The sequence below is a fragment of the Branchiostoma lanceolatum genome, chromosome 5, assembly GCF_035083965.1.
Source record: "Branchiostoma lanceolatum isolate klBraLanc5 chromosome 5, klBraLanc5.hap2, whole genome shotgun sequence".
NCBI lineage: Eukaryota > Metazoa > Chordata > Leptocardii > Amphioxiformes > Branchiostomatidae > Branchiostoma > Branchiostoma lanceolatum.
Window position 1 is genome coordinate 7,029,360 of NC_089726.1, and position 18,413 is coordinate 7,047,772.

The window sequence follows — 18,413 nt, forward strand, 5'->3', positions numbered from 1 at the left end:
TAATTTAGTACTCCTAGATGGTAACCAGGGTGTTATGATGGTTATATCAATAAGGTTTTTTCAAACATTGCATTACTTTAACTGAATCTCGCACTGGATAAGCGCCTTTATTTGTAACGTTCAAAAACATGCTTCGACTTGACTAGTGACTATGGACTGACTATGGGATTCGGAATTATATTGTCAATTTATTTTCATTTAACGAATATGATTATGGAATATTGAAATATTCCTCCCAGTCTTACTGGTGATTCTTGCCACAGTTAAACCAATTGCAAGCACTAAGTAGCGCAAAAATCAGCGCATATTTCCGCGCAAAGTGCAGCGATTTGGGCCATTAGAAGTTGACGGCTCCACGAAAAATTAAAAAAGAACGTTTGTTCACAAACTGTTGGGATGTTTTCTAGTTTCAATAAAAATGCATCGCTTTTGTTTCCAATTGTAAGTACATGTAACAACCATTTTTTTTCTTTTCCAGTGTCCCAACTAGGCTAGGAAAGATATATGATGATGGCTCACGTGCTTTGTTAGCGTTGGCAAAGACGCCGTCAGAACAAAACGACGAGTCAACTAGTAGAAGTGCAAGGACAACACCCAGAGACCGGAGGCCTTCATCAAGGAAGCAGATAGAGGTGGATGTAAAAAAAAAAATTAAGAATAACAAAACATCAAACATGGTAATATAAACATAACATCATAAAAGATAAAAATAAATTAAAGACATGTTGACTGTAACAGTGAAAAATAAAACATAGAAATGAATCGATGGGCTCGAACCTGTAAATCTTGCCTGGTTAGGATTGATGGACAACAACACTACCAGGTGAGCTATCAGCGCTATTCAAATTACGCTCGTTAGATCGTGTATATGCTATGAGCACTTATCGTCTGTTAAAAAAAATCGCGTCAATTGTTCATATTATCACTTTGTTAGCGAACGACGACCAGCTGATATTTATTAATGAAACGAAATGTGTGACATGTTAAAATAGAATTGAACAAAACAAACAGAAACACGTAACGTTCGACCGTAGAACAATGCAAGTATAGTCATTACGGACTGCAGCTGTGGAACCCCACGTGATGGGCCGTTTGTATTAAAGTGGTTTGAAGGTATTGTTACCTCGCCGCAATATTTAGCTCACCGCGATACGCCGCTTGCGTTTGCGAACAAATGGCTGCCGTACGGCGCCGCGAGCTGTAGGTTCGATTCCGGGTTTATACTTCCGCGTCCTTTAAATGAATTTCCTTGGTTATTGAGAACTTATCGATGTTTCCTCGTTTATAATATCTTAACTATGCTTCCCATACTTGCCGATTACAGAATTCTACAGAAATATCGTTCCTTTTAATATATTTTTTTTGCCGGTTGCAATAAAAGCTTTATTGACAAAACAAACAGTACAGCGAGTTCGGCACGTTCTACTACAAACTACGTACAAACTAAGTCTTTTAACCAAGCAATAAAAGTTAACATCCGTAAATATCAAATATGGTGCTGGAGAACAGCTGATCGATTATCGTCTGAAGTTTCCTTTTTATTAAGCTGCGTGCCGCGACGATCATGTGCTTGTCTCTCGGCTGTCAATCATGCAGTGTCCATGGTAACCAGTACCGCGGCTACCCGTCAATCAACGCCGTTGCCATAGTTTCATCCAAGCCGGGGAGTCCCCTCGCCGTGTTTGTTACTTGTTGCCTTGACGACCGGCATCGGAAGTCTGTGGGAAAAAGAAACGACGTATTACCGACAAATTTGTCGGGAAACATGGGTTTCTTATCAGGAATTTCGAGACCATCGAAAAATCATCGTGTGTATGTCGGGAAATGTACATCGACCGATGCAACACCGATGGTGCTCCGACCAGCCTATTAAAAATCCGGAGGACAACTGTTAACGTTTCCCGATACATTCCCAGAGAATTGTGACTATGTGTTCCCGACATGTTTCCAGTGTATACCCGAGCACTGTGTACGAACTTCGCAAATTCCATATTTTACAAACCTCCATCCTTCATAGAAATCAAAAGATCGTAAAATATGATTGTTCAGCTATTTTCTGACCTAGTATAGTCAACTGTTTGTGTCTTCTATCAATGTGGAGACCGTAAAAAAAACAGCCGTTCTGGGTGCCCCATATGGCGGCCGTCATAGCGTGTTTCCTGGCTTGTTGGGGCCCCAAATGGGGTATACCGGTATACCCATACGGGTACCTATACGGGTACGGGTACCTATACAGGGTTTTCCCCTTACCCCCCAAAATGACAATTTTTCTTATAGACTGAACAGCCCTTGAGTGACTTCCTCTGGCAGATTTTACTTCAAGTAAAGGGAAAAAACAATTCACACTCATAAACGTAGCCGAAACGCCAGCTTTTTTTAAAAGCTCTTGTTTCCTGTGTTGTATGTGTATTGCTGGATCTGGATATGCTGGGATGGTAACAAATCTTCTGAGTTGATGTGAACGGATGATCCCTCTCCTACCAGACCCTCAAGGGTTTGTGTCTGTAACGCCCCATGACGATCACATTCCAACTGACTGGCGACCCTGTGTCGTCACAATTCAAGATGGCGGTCCCACACATGCCAACGATTCCAACATAGGTTTTGCTACGCAAACCTGTAACAAACCTGTAACAGCAGCCGATAGAGTTGCGCCCTCTTGCGGATAAGACATAACTGCAGTTTTCAGATGCGCAGAAAGCAGCGCAGAAGACTGAAGTGACGTGGCCGGCGAGTGTTGGCATGAGAAAACTCCTTCTTCGATCATCCTAAGATTCTAGTCGAATTCCAAGATGCTAGGATTAAAAAGAGACAAGAAAGACGAAGAGGATGGTAAGTAGTGTTTGTCTAGCTCGACCGGTCACGTTGAACTGATCTTTTATGTGGCCGGAACGAAGTATGAAATCGTCAAGTGTTATTGATGGGGGAGGGGGGCGGCAAAGGAGTGCAAAAAAAGTCCTTCCACTTTTGCAGAAATTAGAAGAGATGGTCTACCTATTATTGATCGACAAAACAACAAGAAGCATGAACAACATTTTCATGTGCTCAGATTCTGAAGGAAGCTGTTTTTTGTCGAAATGATCTTGTTTTTCGTAGATATTCCTCTTGCCACGTCAAAACTACGCGTAACTTATAGCCGCGGCGACTGTTGGAAGACTGTAAGCAAAAGAAGCCCTCCAACAGTCGCCACGGTTAGGTCTGTGAAATATAAGTAACGTTAGAACAAGGCAATTCGAGAAGGCAGATTTCATACTTATCCGTCTTGCACAAATTTTCTACCCCTTAAGATAAATAGCCCCCCTCCCAGGATATATTACAAACAGATAGAAGCCTAAAACAATAGTTCAATCATCATCATCATCTTGTTGGGCGGCTTGCTACCCTCTTCCTCCAGACTACTTCAGCGTCAAAAGATAGAGTAGATCATATAAAGGACATCACGTCTTTTGTCTCGTTCCCCAGGGTTCTCCCTTAACCCCTTCAACAACCTTGAGAAGACGTCGGTTCTCCAGGAGGCGCGCACCTTCAACGAGACGCCCATCAACCCCAGGAAGTGCTGCCACATCCTCACCAAAGTGCTGTACCTCATCAACCAGGTAGGGGGCAGCGCTAGAGTTTGTTACTGTCATTGTAAATAAAAAAATGTTTGCAGGGATTTGATTTCCTCTGGGTTCAGGTGAACCTGAACGTGGGTTTAGGTACACATCCCTAACGTCATGAATAAACAGTTCACTTGACTTTACATCAGTATAGACTCCGGCTGTCTCAATCTTTAGCTCCTTATAAACTACTTGTAAACGCGCTAAGGACATAACAATCAGTACATTCTATGTTCCAGGGAGAGCACATTGCGACCACGGAGGCCACGGAGACGTTCTTCGCCATGACGAAGCTGTTCCAGTCGCAGGACGTGACGCTGCGCCGCATGGTGTACCTCACCATCAAGGAGATGGCCGACCTGGCCGAGGACGTCATCATTGTCACTAGCAGGTACGTTTTTTTTTTCATGTACGAGTTTCCGGTTTGATCGTGACTGCTAAAATCTGCTTTTTTTAATGAATAGAGCACTGGGCCTCCATGCCCTTACCATGCGCTCCCTTAGTTACCCTGGGGAGCGTATCCTGAAGACCTCTGACAAGCATTAAATTTAGATTGACTAGGAATGCGACTAGGTCACATGTGGCTTCAGTTTGTGTGACAGTAATTTTTTCAGTTAGGGCCACACCAATTTAATTTGTTGGTTCTCGGATTTTTTCAGGAAAAATATGAAGCGACAGGGCGAAAAAAAAAAAAATAAAAAAATTGCCCTACTGAATCAAGCTTGAGGATCCGGGGCCGGTGTAAAAGAAAAACATGAAATGAATACACGCGCCTTGGTCTAGGGGTGGATACCGGTTCACTGGATCTCATTCAGAGCTATACAACATCCAAGAACCAAGCCCAAAATACCCGAAAGTCCAAAACCGAGTCCAAAAAACCTGAACAAAGTACAAACATATAACATTAGACCTTTCTGTATAGACATCGTATTACTAGTAGGTCATCTGCCCAAATAAAGGTTAAACAAGAGCTTTTAAAAAAAGCTGGCGTTTCGGCTACGTTTATAAGTGTGAATTGTCTTTTCCCTTTACTTGAAGTAAAATCTGCCAGAGGAAGTCACTCAAGGGCTGTTCAGTCTATAAGAAAAATTGTCATTTTGGGAAATGAGTACTGTTTTAATAGAGAAAGGCAGATTGGGGAAAGCAATTTTGAAGTTACGTCACTTAACTTAAGTGCTTTTGAAAAAGCTGGTCTTGGCCTACAACTTGTACTTATTTGTAAAATGTATAATAGGCTCATTATAAAAGCTATCAATGTAATTATGTACATGGCACGCAATAAAACATAAAATTTGAAAAAGCACCATTGAATCATCAGAACTATGGTAATTAAGTGAAATAGAAGTTCATAACAGCTAAGGTTCTATCTAAAATGACTACCAAATGTCAAACAAATCAACAGCTACCTCATCCGTATTATTCTGGTTTCCGCATTTACAACATTTCTTCCTTATTTTCCTGGGTAATTTTGCTAAAATTCATGAAAATTCCCATAGTTTTGTGCCGAGGGGCGCCACTTTCCACGTCCGTGTTGTCTGAATGAAGTCGATACTGAACAATGGAGCATTTGCTACTGTAACAAAGAATCGCTGTTTTGCAAACAACATCAAGAGCCTCTGTTTACATCGGGGATAGAAGTTTAGTGGCGAGTGTTTTGCAAGAATCATCTTACCGCGCATAGGAGCTGCTGCACGGTATTTTCCATTACAATGAACAGAAAAATTCGAATGCCGGGTTTGGAATCTATGAAGTCCTGTTCATAAGACAAAGGCCTTGTATATATGAAATGAATATTTAAAAATAACAAATATAAAATATTTCTTTATTTATTAATAAAAAAATGAAAAAATGATATTCATAAATATGATATTGATAGATTAATATAATATCAATATATATTTTTGATATTCAATATCTAAAAAGAAAAAAAAAATCCATGTACGGACACGAACCCGGATCTTCTGGGTCCAAAGTGCTTCGCGTTGCCAGATGGGCTAAGCTGCGGTACGTAACCCGTCACCCTGTACGTAATGCTATAACCTCACTATATGGTATCATTTATGCCGATTTTTGGTCGTTTTCTTGACGAAATCATTTTTTTTCTTCTGCAATCTTGTGGAATAGATGTAATATGGTCATTTTTCAGGATATCAAAGTCCGAAACCACAATGCAATGATATTTCCGAACAGTTGTAGCAGTTACATGCGGTCGCCGTCCTGTGTCACATGCAAATCTAGCCTGCCTGCATTTTCGTGCTCTCTTGCCATATAAGGCAACGGCTATACAAGGATTTGAGAACGTATTGCCATATAAGGTCTTATTGTGTGCGACACAGTGTTGAACCAAGCTTCCCTGGTTCCTTCCTTGAAGGTCCCTTGCTTGAAGGTAAAAGCCAGGACAATGCGTTCCGGCGCGCATGCGCCGAAACGCAAAAAAGCAACCCTAAATCAAGCTAGAGAAGCCTTAATTCAAATTTGTCTCTTTCTGTAACTGTTGGTTCAGTTTTCTGGAGGCACATACATGTAGTACTGTATACCAATATTTTTCACTTAGGCCTTCACGGTCTTCACAATAGTTTTAAAATTTTTTGAACAGGAAGAAAATGTTTAAAGTTAAATATAATCAAATTTAACCTCCTTGATATAATGCACAAAATGTGTGGTATCTACTTGGAAAAAGTAAACAAGAAGAGAATCAATTTAACTTAACCCATCTTAATGTGCTATAATACACATCATAAGGGGACAGTATTTCAACAGAAAATATAAGTCATGGTAGAAAATATGTTGATCAGAAATATGGATGATTTTGCCCTGAAAGGTTTCTATTCATCTGTGGTACTGAAGTAAAAAAAAAACAGGAGCAAAAAAAGTAAACGGCAACGCAAGTTTTATTCTCAAAATCGTCCAACTGACTTTTATTCAGCACTGAACTATCTTCATAGAACCCACCTGCCTACTGTTATTATTCATGTCAGGTCCATTTGTACAAGATCCAAGAGTAGAGCTGACTTAATCCTCTTCTTGCGCTGACCAAAGTTTTTTTCACCCGTTTAATATTTATTCCCACTGCAACATGTGTTCCAAATTTCTGGCTCCCCAAAAAGATCCTTACGATCAAATGTTACCGAACTGTGTGGTCTCTCTCCACTGCCATTATGGACACTGCAAGTTATGGTCTCTCTCCAACGATATTTATATGGCAAAGATCTTCAACTATGGCTTAATCTTCCAGGCTTCTGAAGTTCGTAATTCTGACTACTCCATACCTCCTTCCAAGATGGCTACACTCCAAAGCTCATTCATCAAGTCTTTGATTGGCTCCTCTATATCATGTGACTATTTCCAGCGTTTTGATTGGCTTGTAACAAGAGAGCTCTCTAGCAACCCTTATTGGGATTGCAGTTTTTTTGGGCAACGCCTCAGTAGCGGAGCTGTTAGTCTTTATACTTTTTCGATTTTTTATTTTTTTTTATTTTTCGGAAGCGGCGATTCCGAGAACCAACTAATTAAATTGGTGTGGCCTAGGATGCCTTGGAATGCCCCATTTCTCTAAAACTCCAAACTGGGACACCTGCAAATCTTTCCCTCCTGTCTCGTTACAATTTTTTCTAGAAAAAAAAACTGGAGTTGATGAAATAATGTATGCATGAAATGAGCCAACAAGTAAACAAATCGTTCCAACATTGCATTGATGTCCTTGTGTTTGTGCAGTCTAACGAAGGACATGACAGGGAAGGAGGACATGTACCGTGCAGCCGCCATCAGGGCTCTCTGTAGGATCACTGATGTAAGATCAACACTTCCAGTCTCAATCTTTTAGCAAGGTTTTATTATTGTGGGTGTGTAACGTAACATGACCTATTTAGTATTGTGGGTGTGTAGAACTACTGGGTATCATATATATATATATATATATAGTCCTGTAATCACTCAAGGTAGCAATATCATTATTGGCATTAAATGCTTCATAGAGTAAGCCAGGAAGAGCCTTATAGATAGCTGCAAATTCAACAGCTTACAGTAAAATCTAGAAGGAAATCCCACCTGAAGTTCACAGAACATAAGCAATGAGTTGCATTATTTGTAGCATTTTTATGTGACAGAATTTTGGCGGTTTTCTTACTGTTTATTTGTGTTATTGTTTTATACCAGAGCACCATGTTGCAGAGCATAGAGCGGTACATGAAGCAGGCCATTGTGGACAGGAACCCCTCTGTGTCCAGTGCAGCCCTCACTTCCAGTCTGGTGAGTTTTGGGTTTTAAATAATGATTCCATTTTGGGTCTAAAGCCATTTTCCAACATATAGGTTGTGAGAAGGAAAATGAGATGAGTATGTCATAACATACATGTTGTACAGTGTATAACTCGTCTCACCGCTTTCAGTGTAATACACCAGCTTACACAGCCACATGTATGTCATCTATACATCATGCAGCAGTCCCTTAGTTTGTTATTGTTGCCCCATGTTTAGCACCTCATGAGGTCCAGTGGAGACGTGGTGAAACGTTGGGTGAACGAAGCAACTGAAGCTGCCTCTAGTGACAACATCATGGTCCAGGTATGGTTGCAGATTTAGATCTTTTATAGTGTTGTATTCCTGTTGCAGAAATATGTAGAGAGTAATGTTCACTGCCAAGATACGCATCATACATATTACCTCTATAGGTTTGACTATCGATGCATCTTACAGAAGAGTTGAAACCTGTTTAAATGTGACCAATGAAAGTGTGGTTTGTTTTCCCGTTGTCCCCAGTACCATGCGGTGGGAGTGCTGTACCACATCAAGAAGACTGACCGCCTGGGAGTGTCCAAGCTGGTCAGCAAGTTCACCAAACAGTCGCTACGGTCACCGTACGCCTACTGCCTGCTGGTATGGACTTGTATTGTATTGTATATTATGTTTATGTATATTGATATAAGAATAGAATCTTACACACTTGAACCAATCAGTCAGTATACACTGTTTAATGTTTTCATTAGTGACAGTCACTGACTAAAAATTTACATGTATGCAACTTCAATAGATGACAAAATGATAAACTCCTTTCTTTATGATTCTTTCCCTTGGGTTTAAACCTTTGTGTCTGTATTTTATTCTGATTTCTGTACCTGATGAAACTATTCACGGATGTTTTACTAATATCATCCTCTGTTTCCACAGATCCGTATTGCGACCAAGCTGCTTGAGGAGGAGTCGGATGGGCGTGACAGCCCGCTGTTTGACTTCATCGAGACCTGCCTGCGTCACAAGAGCGAGCTGGTGATATACGAGGCGGCCCACGCCATCGTCAACATGCCCAACACCAGCGCCCGGGAACTGGCTCCTGCTATATCAGGTACGTTTACTTTAGGTATTGTCAAAAAACGCTTGAGAAAACAATTGTTTGAGGCTGATGCCATACTGCCTTATGCGGTTCTTCTGTTAGGAGCTTGTGTACTCTTTCTTGACTTTTACTTTGCCTATAATTTTGTTTGGATCCACAATTAGCTTGGCATTTCAGTTATTCTTCCTGTGGTCTTTACATTTAGTCCATTAATACATTTCACAAGAGAAAGGTTGACATTACATAAACAATCATACATATGATACGAAAGACACACAACTAGAATACAGAGTTCAAAGAAATATTGCTCATTAGAAAGATGGATGTGTATTATGATTGACATTGTAATTATATAATTCTTCATGCACTCCACAGAAGGTGTGATTGATAAACATCATGTTAACATCTACAATTTATTTCCTACCCTCTGCAGTGTTGCAATTGTTCTGCAGTTCTCCCAAACCCACCCTGCGGTTTGCTGCAGTCAGGACTCTCAACAAGGTGGGAAACAATTTTTCACTTTGCCAATTTTTCAGTTAGATATTCTAAGTCTCAAGTACGGTAAGTACCAGAAAATCTAGTATTTGTGCAGCATAAACTCTCTGTTCTCCTTTAGTATGTAATCTAAAGATGAAGGTAAACCATGTATTTATTTCAGAAGAAATCTTGAAAGTTGACTGTTGTGTTTCCCCAGGTTGCGATGAAGCACCCCGCAGCTGTGGCAGCCTGTAACCTGGACCTGGAGAACCTGATCACTGATGTGAACCGCAGTATCGCTACTCTGGCCATCACTACTCTACTCAAGGTGTGTGTTGTTTGTGTGTGTGTCTGTGTGCTTGCTTCCTTGTCCAGTAAATGTGTAGTTTATTCTATATTTGTAGCTATTATATATGCATCTAAAGCCCCCGTTCACACTGGTGCATATATTCAAGTCCATATGAGTTGCGTATAAACATGTTTTTGGTTTAGGTTAAGTTTTCAGCCGAAGAAGTAATTTCTTTGGTTTGATAACAAGGCTGCACAACAGTGAGTCAAAGTGCATCAATCTTTACTTAAACCAAAAAGATGTTAATGCCCAACTCATACGCACGTACAAGTGTGATAGGGCCAAAAAATAACTGTTGTTTTGTGCCTTGTTTTAGACGGGTAGTGAGAGCAGTGTGGACCGGCTAATGAAACAGATTTCCACCTTCATGTCGGAGATCTCGGACGAGTTCAAGATCGTCGTGGTGCAGGCCATCAGGTACAGGGCCTAGCCTCTTGTCCTAAACTGTGTATTGCTTTAACTGTTTTATTTGGATTTTATTAGAATTGCACACACTCAGGCAGCTACATGTATTGCTGGTGTCGTGACCCACACATACTGTACCCGTTTTTACACTTGGGTGGAGTGAGAAAAGTCATGTTAAATACCATTTCCCAAGGGCACAACATCGGTGGCGCCAGGGGATTCAAACCCGGGACTACTGGGTTCTGGGCCGCACTCCTCTTGAGAAAGTTTCTGTATTTTCAATCACATAAAAAGTACTGAGTGTTTATCTGTGTATGTTCCAGGTCCCTGTGTCTGAAGTTCCCCAGGAAGCACGGTGTGCTGATGAACTTCCTGGCCTCCATGCTCAGGGATGAGGTAGGGACACGAACACCTCTCATAGGGTCCAACAATGTTCGTGTGTACTTCTAACAGCACAGTGTACATTGTATTCAGTTCAATTAGACAAGATCCTGTACCTGTCTCCAGGACACTCTATCCCAGGATAAAAATTTGCTTGTTTGGCAGACAAAAATTTTGCCCAGTCCATCCAAAAAATCTGAACTTCATGACATGAAATGGATGAAAAATGTATTTTTGTAAGATCAACAAAATGGGCTTCCAAAAATGAGTGGGATGAAAAAAAACTTGGAGACAGCCCTGCCTGCTAGCATACCCTGTAGTTGATACAAATTTGGTTTCAAAAGGCTTACTCAGTTGGGGAGAAAGTCAAAGATGATTGATATACTATTCAGCTTTCACCGCTTGTATGTGATGTACATGTATCGTGTTGTTGCTTTTTGTCTGACTTTTGTTGGTTGTCCTCTGACTGCATCCTTAGTTCTGGCCTTGCTGTATGCTAGTCGGCCGCCACATTTCTGCCTGTCAAATGTCAAAAAATGCCTGATAGCTCTACAACTCATCCTGTCAACTTTGATTTTTTATTCTTATTTGTCAATGTTTTGTCATTCTGCTATGCAGAGCCTTGCCCACGGTCTATTCAACATACCTCGGGGAAGCTCAGCTAAACTGGGCTGAGGTTTCCACTTTTGTAGACGTGTCCTCTAACCAGCTGTCAGCCAATCAGAGAAGCACCTAAATGTTTTCTTTAGGTAAAGCTGATCGGTTGACAGCTAGTTAGAGTGGAAACCTCAGCCCAGTTTAGCAGAGCCTCCCAAGGTATATTGTAAAGGCCATGGACAAGGCTCTGTAGAGGAGAGTGTTTTTTGTACAAACTTAACTGGAATTGCCCTTTCTTCTCGGCTGCTCCGTTTTCGTCTCGCTCTTCCTGCTTTTCCAATTTCTTCTATCCGCCGTCTTTCTCTCCCCGTCCACACTGCATTCAGAACTCCTCCAATTCCTCGCAGGGCGGCTTCGATTACAAGCGAGCCATCGTGGACTCGCTCATCGGGATCATCGAGGAGAACCCCGAGGCGAAGGAAGCGGGGCTGGCACACCTGTGCGAGTTCATCGAGGACTGCGAGCACACCGTGCTGGCCACCAGGATCCTGCACCTCCTGGGGCGCGAGGGACCACGCACGCCCTCCCCTTCCAAGTACATCCGCTTCATCTACAACAGGGTCATACTGGAGAACGCCGCTGTACGCGCAGGTAAGGAGGAGGGCCAGGAAAGTTCACATCCTTGGACTTTGATACTCCAGCATTGTTTGACACAAGGCAGTCAGAGTGGCCTGGTCGCTTCAGTCAGTAGTAATTTGAATGTAGTTCTTATATTCAAATTTATATACATTAAGGTACATATGTCAGCAATGCAGTACTTGAATGAGAACTGAATCAATTGACTGAAAAGCCCATTGGTGTTCTGCTCATAGATTGTGAGTGCTCCTGTTCATACATAATTGTAACCCATTTGTGATTATGTTTCCTAGCTGCTGTGAGTGCCCTGGCCAAGTTTGGAGCCCACTGCGAGGAACTCATGCCCAGTGTGGTGGTGCTCCTATCTCGGTATGTGCTACATATACATGTGTAAAACTTTAAAACAGCATCAGTTAACTTTAGCATTTGTCCTAAGCTTTGGTTGCATTCCCCACAAGAAGTAGTGTTTGAAATGTGTTCTTTTCTATTGTATTGTGTTTGCATATACAGCTTTAAGCCTTCATACAGGTTGAAAATTGCATCTTGTTTCATATACAAGACTCTGCTTATTATATACACACTATGATGTTTGTTAAAATAGATTATAACCACCTATGTTTGCCCCAGGTCCCTGCTGGACACAGATGACGAGGTGAGGGACAGAGCCACCTTCTACCTGAATGTGCTGAAGCAGAGCAACAAGGCTCTCAACTCGGCTTACATCCTCAACGGTGAGTACTGTACAGAAGCTAATCAAGTCAGATAGAATTTTATGTAGGATTGGTAAGATTTAATTGTGCTTTGCAACCCTTTTTTGACCAGCTGGTGTTACTCAACTGACTTGCATACTTCTGTAAAGGGTTGTAGTTTTTTGTCAAAAAGAGTTGGAGAACTTTCTGACATTGATTTTGTTGCACATTTTGTACATAAACCAAGGGATAACCAAGGGATGATCAGTGTTCCTATAACTTAAGTCTAATCCTGCAACCAAAACAAATTTGGTGCCAAACAGCTACCTGAGCATTTCTAATCCAACCATAGATGAAGTTGACATTACTTCCCTCCCTTCTGTCCAGGCCTGAACGTGTCTGTAGTTGGCCTGGAGCGAGCGCTGCACTCCTACACCCAGGAGCCCTCCGAGACTCAGTTCGACATGAAGAGTGTCCCGCTGGCTACCCAGCCACTAGCAGAACAGAAAACAGGTAAGATACTATAATTTTACTTCCTTCTGTTATGTTGATAAAGGTTACACATCCAGGTAATAAGATACACCAAAGGACAGTTACTTAAGCAACTTGATGAAATTTTGAAACAGTCAGATGTTTCAGACAGTAACTGGAGAACCTGGTTTTACACCAAAACTCTGAATTGATATGTTAGATATAATTATTGCCTCTCTAACTCCCTGTTCAAACCAACAGGGTTTGAGGTCTAGGATATCTTTGGATTTGAGATTGAATGAGTGTCCCTGGCTGTGTTCTAGATGGTGTTCTATTATTAGTTTAATTTCTAACACATCATGCCGGTTTCACCCCGATGTTCCAGGTTCAAGTATATTTGGTGCAGAGGGCCAACAAGGAGGTATTAGCCATGTTTACCCCGGGGGTGTCTGTGACATAAGGCATATTGTTATATAGGCACTTAACTGTGGCTCGGTATCTCCAAACAACATCCTATTTTTTTGTCCATCTGCCCGTAAACAAAAAAAGATTCAAGAAGGTGTAATAGCAGGTTGCAAGGATTCAGTAGCCAAAAGCTGAAATTAGAATAGAATTGAAAGTAAAATATTTGGGCAAAGCCCTGCTGTGGTTGGGGTTAGCAATTTCTGCTGGTGTCCTAGTTATGGTTTCAGCCATCTCTCCACAGTCTGCAGTTCTACAGTCCATCTGCAGGTGGCGCTCATGTTGCTGTTGGGGTCATAGAAGGTTTTCCTATTGTGTCATATCATATGTCTAACAGACTGTGATGTTTGTTTTCCAGCGGAGGTCACCCCGACAGCCAAGGCTCCAGACAAGGTGGCCGCTACCCGACAGGACATTTACGCAGGTAACGGCTTATATAGGTCCTTCTTCCTTTTGTTGAAACTAAAGTCATCATCCATTGTTGTAAATCTGAAATAAACATTTTCCTCCAAATTAAAGTTCGTCTGTGAAAGTAATTGACATTATAAAGATTTCATTCCCTAATTCCATACACAATGTGAAGCTCCTACCAAACAGCTTACGGGCAGCCCATCTCAAGTTGAGATGACCTGAAGCCTAGTATGTCACATGTCTTGAAGTGTAACATTAGCAACGGGTGAAAGGTGACCGGCAGTCTGTAATGCCCCCCGTCTCGGTTGAAGAAGCTGTAAGTTTGAAAATGATGTAGTTTGTTGTGACTGTCGGAGGAAGACCCCACTTCTAGTTAGTGCTTGGATAACAAGAGTTCAGAGACGTCATATCTCCATGAAATATTTTGATTATACAATTGACTTTAGCATTTGCATAATTTATGCTTGGTCATGTACACCTTTAACTCTGAGTTTCTCTGTCTCTGTCCATAGAACAACTTGCAGCCGTCCCAGAGTTCCAGAGTCTGGGTCCGCTCTTCAAGTCGTCTGCGGCGGTGCAGCTGACAGAGTCAGAGACGGAGTACGTCGTCAGATGTATCAAACACACCTTCACCAACCACATTGTGTTCCAGGTTAGATGTTTACTGATGTTTGTTTGTCAGATTTATTGAGTTCTACTGTTCAGGTAAGGCCACACCAACCAACTTGGTTCTCGGACATTTGAAACAAGAGGGAGAAAAAGTTGAACCTGACCATGTTCACTATCTGAAACTGTGTGTACCAGTGTACAGACTTCCCTTCATACTCGTGTGTTTATGTGTATATAAAAAAAAGGACTCCAGGAAAAATAGTAATATAATTTGTTATTAATGGATATCCTTAATAAACAAACTCTTCTTCTGCCAGTTTCATCCAATGGCCAGGACACTTCCAGAATGCACCACACTGTTGCTATCTAAAGGGCAAATGACATGATTTGATATGAAGATAGCTTGGGTGTACAGTATATGCTTCTTATTTTTCTCTACAAAATGATTTTGTTGTTTTCTTCTGTCTCAGTTTGACTGCACGAACACGTTGAACGACCAGATCCTGGAGAACGTGACGGTGCAGATGGAGCCGACGGAAGGGTTCGAGGTCCTGTCGTACGTCCCCGCGGCCTCCCTGCCGTACGGACAGCCCGGCATCACCTACACCTGCGTGGCACTGCCGGAGGAGGACCCCACTTCTGGTCAGTACTGACAGCCTTTCTAACCTTAACCCTACACATACACCTACAGCTTTACATATACCTACAGCTACATGTATACCTACACCTACACCTGCGTGGCACTTTCTGAGGAGGACCCCACTTCTGGTCAGTACTGACAGCCTTTCTAACCTTAACCCTACACATACACCTACAGCTTTACATATACCTACAGCTACATGTATACCTACACCTACACCTGCGTCGCACTGCCGGAGGAGGACCCCACGTCTGGTCAGTACTGACAGCTGTGGTACTTTTAAGTTTGCTCTTTTCGTAGTGACGTCTCAAATTTGGACTCATCACACCATCAAACCGGCATCTGTATTTCTTTTGTTGCTGTTATTGTTTCAACACAAAGGTGCCAGAAACAAACTGAATTATAAACTAGTTTATAACAATTGACCTGTTAAAACAGGTTTACATTAGAAATACACATTTTCTATTTTAAAATTCCAGTTAACCTACAAGTAATAGATAAAAACCCATTGATTTTCATATGCAGTGTCACTTAGGTGCCATGAACAATGAATTTACAGTAAAAGCCACCATCAGGAACCAACTTATTTTGTATGAGTCAGCATTGTGATATATATTGTAGTTCGTTTAGCATAAACATTATGTTTGGTATTAATGTATACCCTGATTGTGTCCCTCCAGTCATTGGAACCTTCAGCAACACTCTAAAGTTCCTAGTGAAGGACTGTGACCCAAACACAGGGGAACCAGATGAAGAGGGGTATGAGGACGAGTATGTGGTAAGTAAAACCTACAATTGAGTGCAGATATCTAAAGCTTATCCATCTTTGCTGGCAACATGATGTGAGTTTCAACAGCGAAAAACAAGATATTTTTTAAAAAGACAAATAAGGTCAAAACTGGTCGAATACCATCTCAGTGCTGTCATTTTCCAATGCCAGGAATGACCAACAAAAACTGTGACTTAACTTAGGTATGGTTATGACATTGTGTTGAAGATGATGGGGCCACATGTATGTGTACTTAGGCAAGGCTGAAAGTATGGAAAGGATTGAAACTTAAGTTCCTACTGAGTGGTTGAAACTTGCATAGAGAGTAAGGAACTTTACTGATCAAAGTTTTTTATTGTCTTTACTAAAGTCAGAACAAACAAATTGATTTCAAGTAACAGAGCTTTAAGTCCTACTTTTTCAATTCTATTTCCCAGCTTAAGTAGAGGTCACTAGAGCTGTTTTAACTGACAGAATTCTTCCTTGCTGTTTCCCAGTTAGAAGACGTGGAGGTGACCATCTCAGACCACATCCAGAAGGTTCTGAAACCAAACTTTGCTGCATCCTGGGACGAAGTCGGGGAGGATTACCAGATGGAGGACACATACGCACTGTCTACTGTCAAAACTCTGGAAGGTAAACTATGCTTAACTCACTACAGCCTCCTTTAACATCTTGATATGTGTATTGTAAGTTTTAGTTTACTTGTTTTAAAGATTTAATTTGTTGTATTGTTTTGTCCAAGATTTGTTCACCTGTTTAGCAAACAGGTCTTGTAGGAAGTAACTGTTGTATTTTCTTTTTATGTACGATGTTTGTACAAATTCATTCCAGACCTACATGAATGTTTGGGGCAAAGTATGTTGTTTGGCTGGACGACGATCAGTTTCCAACTGTTGAACGATCAAAATTGGATTTGTGTGACCCTAAGGCTTGATTTTATGAATATAATTCTCAATGTAAAAGTATGATTTAAAAGACAACAAAACACGCAAAATATCCATTCTTTTTCCACAAAATTTGTTGAGCAACCTGTCAAGCTTTTGATCGTTCAGCAGTTGCAGTCCTTAGTGGAAAGGGTGTCTTTCTCTCCCCCTGGATGCAGTTAAAAACATATTGGACCACGAGCAGATTTATTTTCCTTTACATACTACAAATTCATCCCTATGTTTATGGCAAATGTGTCGCTTTGTGGTGTTTACAAACTTAATCTTCCACCCTCTAGATGCGGTTAAAAACATAGTGGACCACATGGGCATGCAGCCGTGCGAGCGGTCCGACAAAGTGCCAGCGGACAAGAGCGCCCACACGCTCTTCCTCGCTGGAGTTTACCGGGGCGGCCACGACGTCCTGGTCCGGGCACGACTGGCGTTGGACGACGGCATCACCATGCAGATTACCGTTCGCAGCACGGATGAAACCGCCGCTGAAGTTATCTCCGCTAGCGTAGGGTAGAGTCATGTAAAATGGGACCTGGAGTTTATTAAATTTTGTTATGTATGGTGGGATGGGGATGCAGAAACTCACATTAATACTTCTTTGCTCTTTAGAAGGAGTCTTCACAAACTGTGATCCAAGAATGTCTTGTTCATCGTCCGTTCCATGTACCAGGATAAAAACTGAAAAGAACCAAGAATAAGACTAGTATTTACGATATCCATTAACATTGGCATGCTATCCCTGCTTTTAGGTATCCAATGATTCCAACGCTCTGTACCGCTTTGTAGAACTCGTAAACTTTTCAGCACCAACAGTCTTGAATGCGAAGGTCTACATGTATGTCGATGTGTATTCATTCAACAAGAAAGTTATATCAACATTGTATGTCATTGAATAGAGTATGTTGAAAAGGAAATTTCATCTGAATAGTAGACATGCAATGACTTATCTGCACTAACAAGATAAGGTTATCAAGATATAAAATATAGCTATTCAAAGCTCTGTGAAGAATGAATAAAACAGAACAATTTTGTGGCTCAGAAAAATACCATTTATTTCTGCACTTTATTTAGAGTAAATGGCTAGTGTCAACGTATGTATGAGACTTATTCCATCGAAATAAAGATACCTTATATAAAAGAATTTGTCATTGACATAGGATTTTGAATTATTTTACTTCTATTATCCAGGACCAGTATTAGAGATATGATGCGACATGGTCGTATCATTCTCCTATGCAGATTCGAACCCGAGCCTTAAAATCTGCTTACTTCGAAGTAAGCAGAGTTCTAGGACACGGGTTCGAATCTATGTAGGAGAATTGACATTGGTTGAAATTTCAGATCAGATAATAACATTGGCTAGATCTTGGAGCTGTCATTCATACTAGGTCCTGAAAACTTGTGAGGTTTATCACATGAGAGAGAAGTGAAATACCACATTGCTTCATCATTTTAATACACGTAGGGCAAGTTCCCACAGTTTTACCTTAATCTGCTTGAAAAGATCACATAAAGGGACGTGTGTTCTGTCTCTTGGTATCAAAACTGCTTTCAGAGGTGGTCTTGTTCCTGGCCCCAAGGGTTGCTCAACAAAGTTGACCTGAATTGGCATTTCATGATAATTGGTCTTTTCCACATGGATCAAAAGC

The 18,413-nt window shown here is 41.2% G+C and overlaps 1 protein-coding gene across 4 annotated transcripts; it reads left to right on the top strand.

Moving 5' to 3' along the window:
* The first annotated feature begins 2,695 nt into the window (after positions 1 to 2,695).
* LOC136434710 (coatomer subunit gamma-2-like) lies at positions 2,696 to 17,905 on the top strand. Of its 4 annotated transcripts, none has more exons than XM_066427716.1 (23): positions 2,696 to 2,832; positions 3,463 to 3,596; positions 3,839 to 3,990; positions 7,314 to 7,389; positions 7,755 to 7,847; positions 8,075 to 8,161; positions 8,357 to 8,473; positions 8,765 to 8,939; positions 9,361 to 9,428; positions 9,622 to 9,732; positions 10,070 to 10,170; positions 10,482 to 10,554; positions 11,523 to 11,787; positions 12,066 to 12,141; positions 12,400 to 12,503; positions 12,849 to 12,974; positions 13,318 to 13,353; positions 13,753 to 13,818; positions 14,318 to 14,457; positions 14,885 to 15,056; positions 15,735 to 15,832; positions 16,321 to 16,459; positions 17,049 to 17,905. In XM_066427716.1, exons 1-23 carry the CDS (start codon positions 2,793 to 2,795, stop codon positions 17,276 to 17,278), a joined length of 2,679 nt encoding a protein of 892 aa, XP_066283813.1. In that variant the 5' UTR covers positions 2,696 to 2,792; the 3' UTR covers positions 17,279 to 17,905. The 4 variants fall into 4 exon arrangements, with proteins under 4 accessions (XP_066283813.1, XP_066283814.1, XP_066283815.1 ...); XM_066427717.1 differs by having other exon boundaries at positions 11,544 to 11,787; XM_066427718.1 differs by lacking the exon at positions 13,318 to 13,353.
* Positions 17,906 to 18,413: the final 508 nt, after the last annotated feature.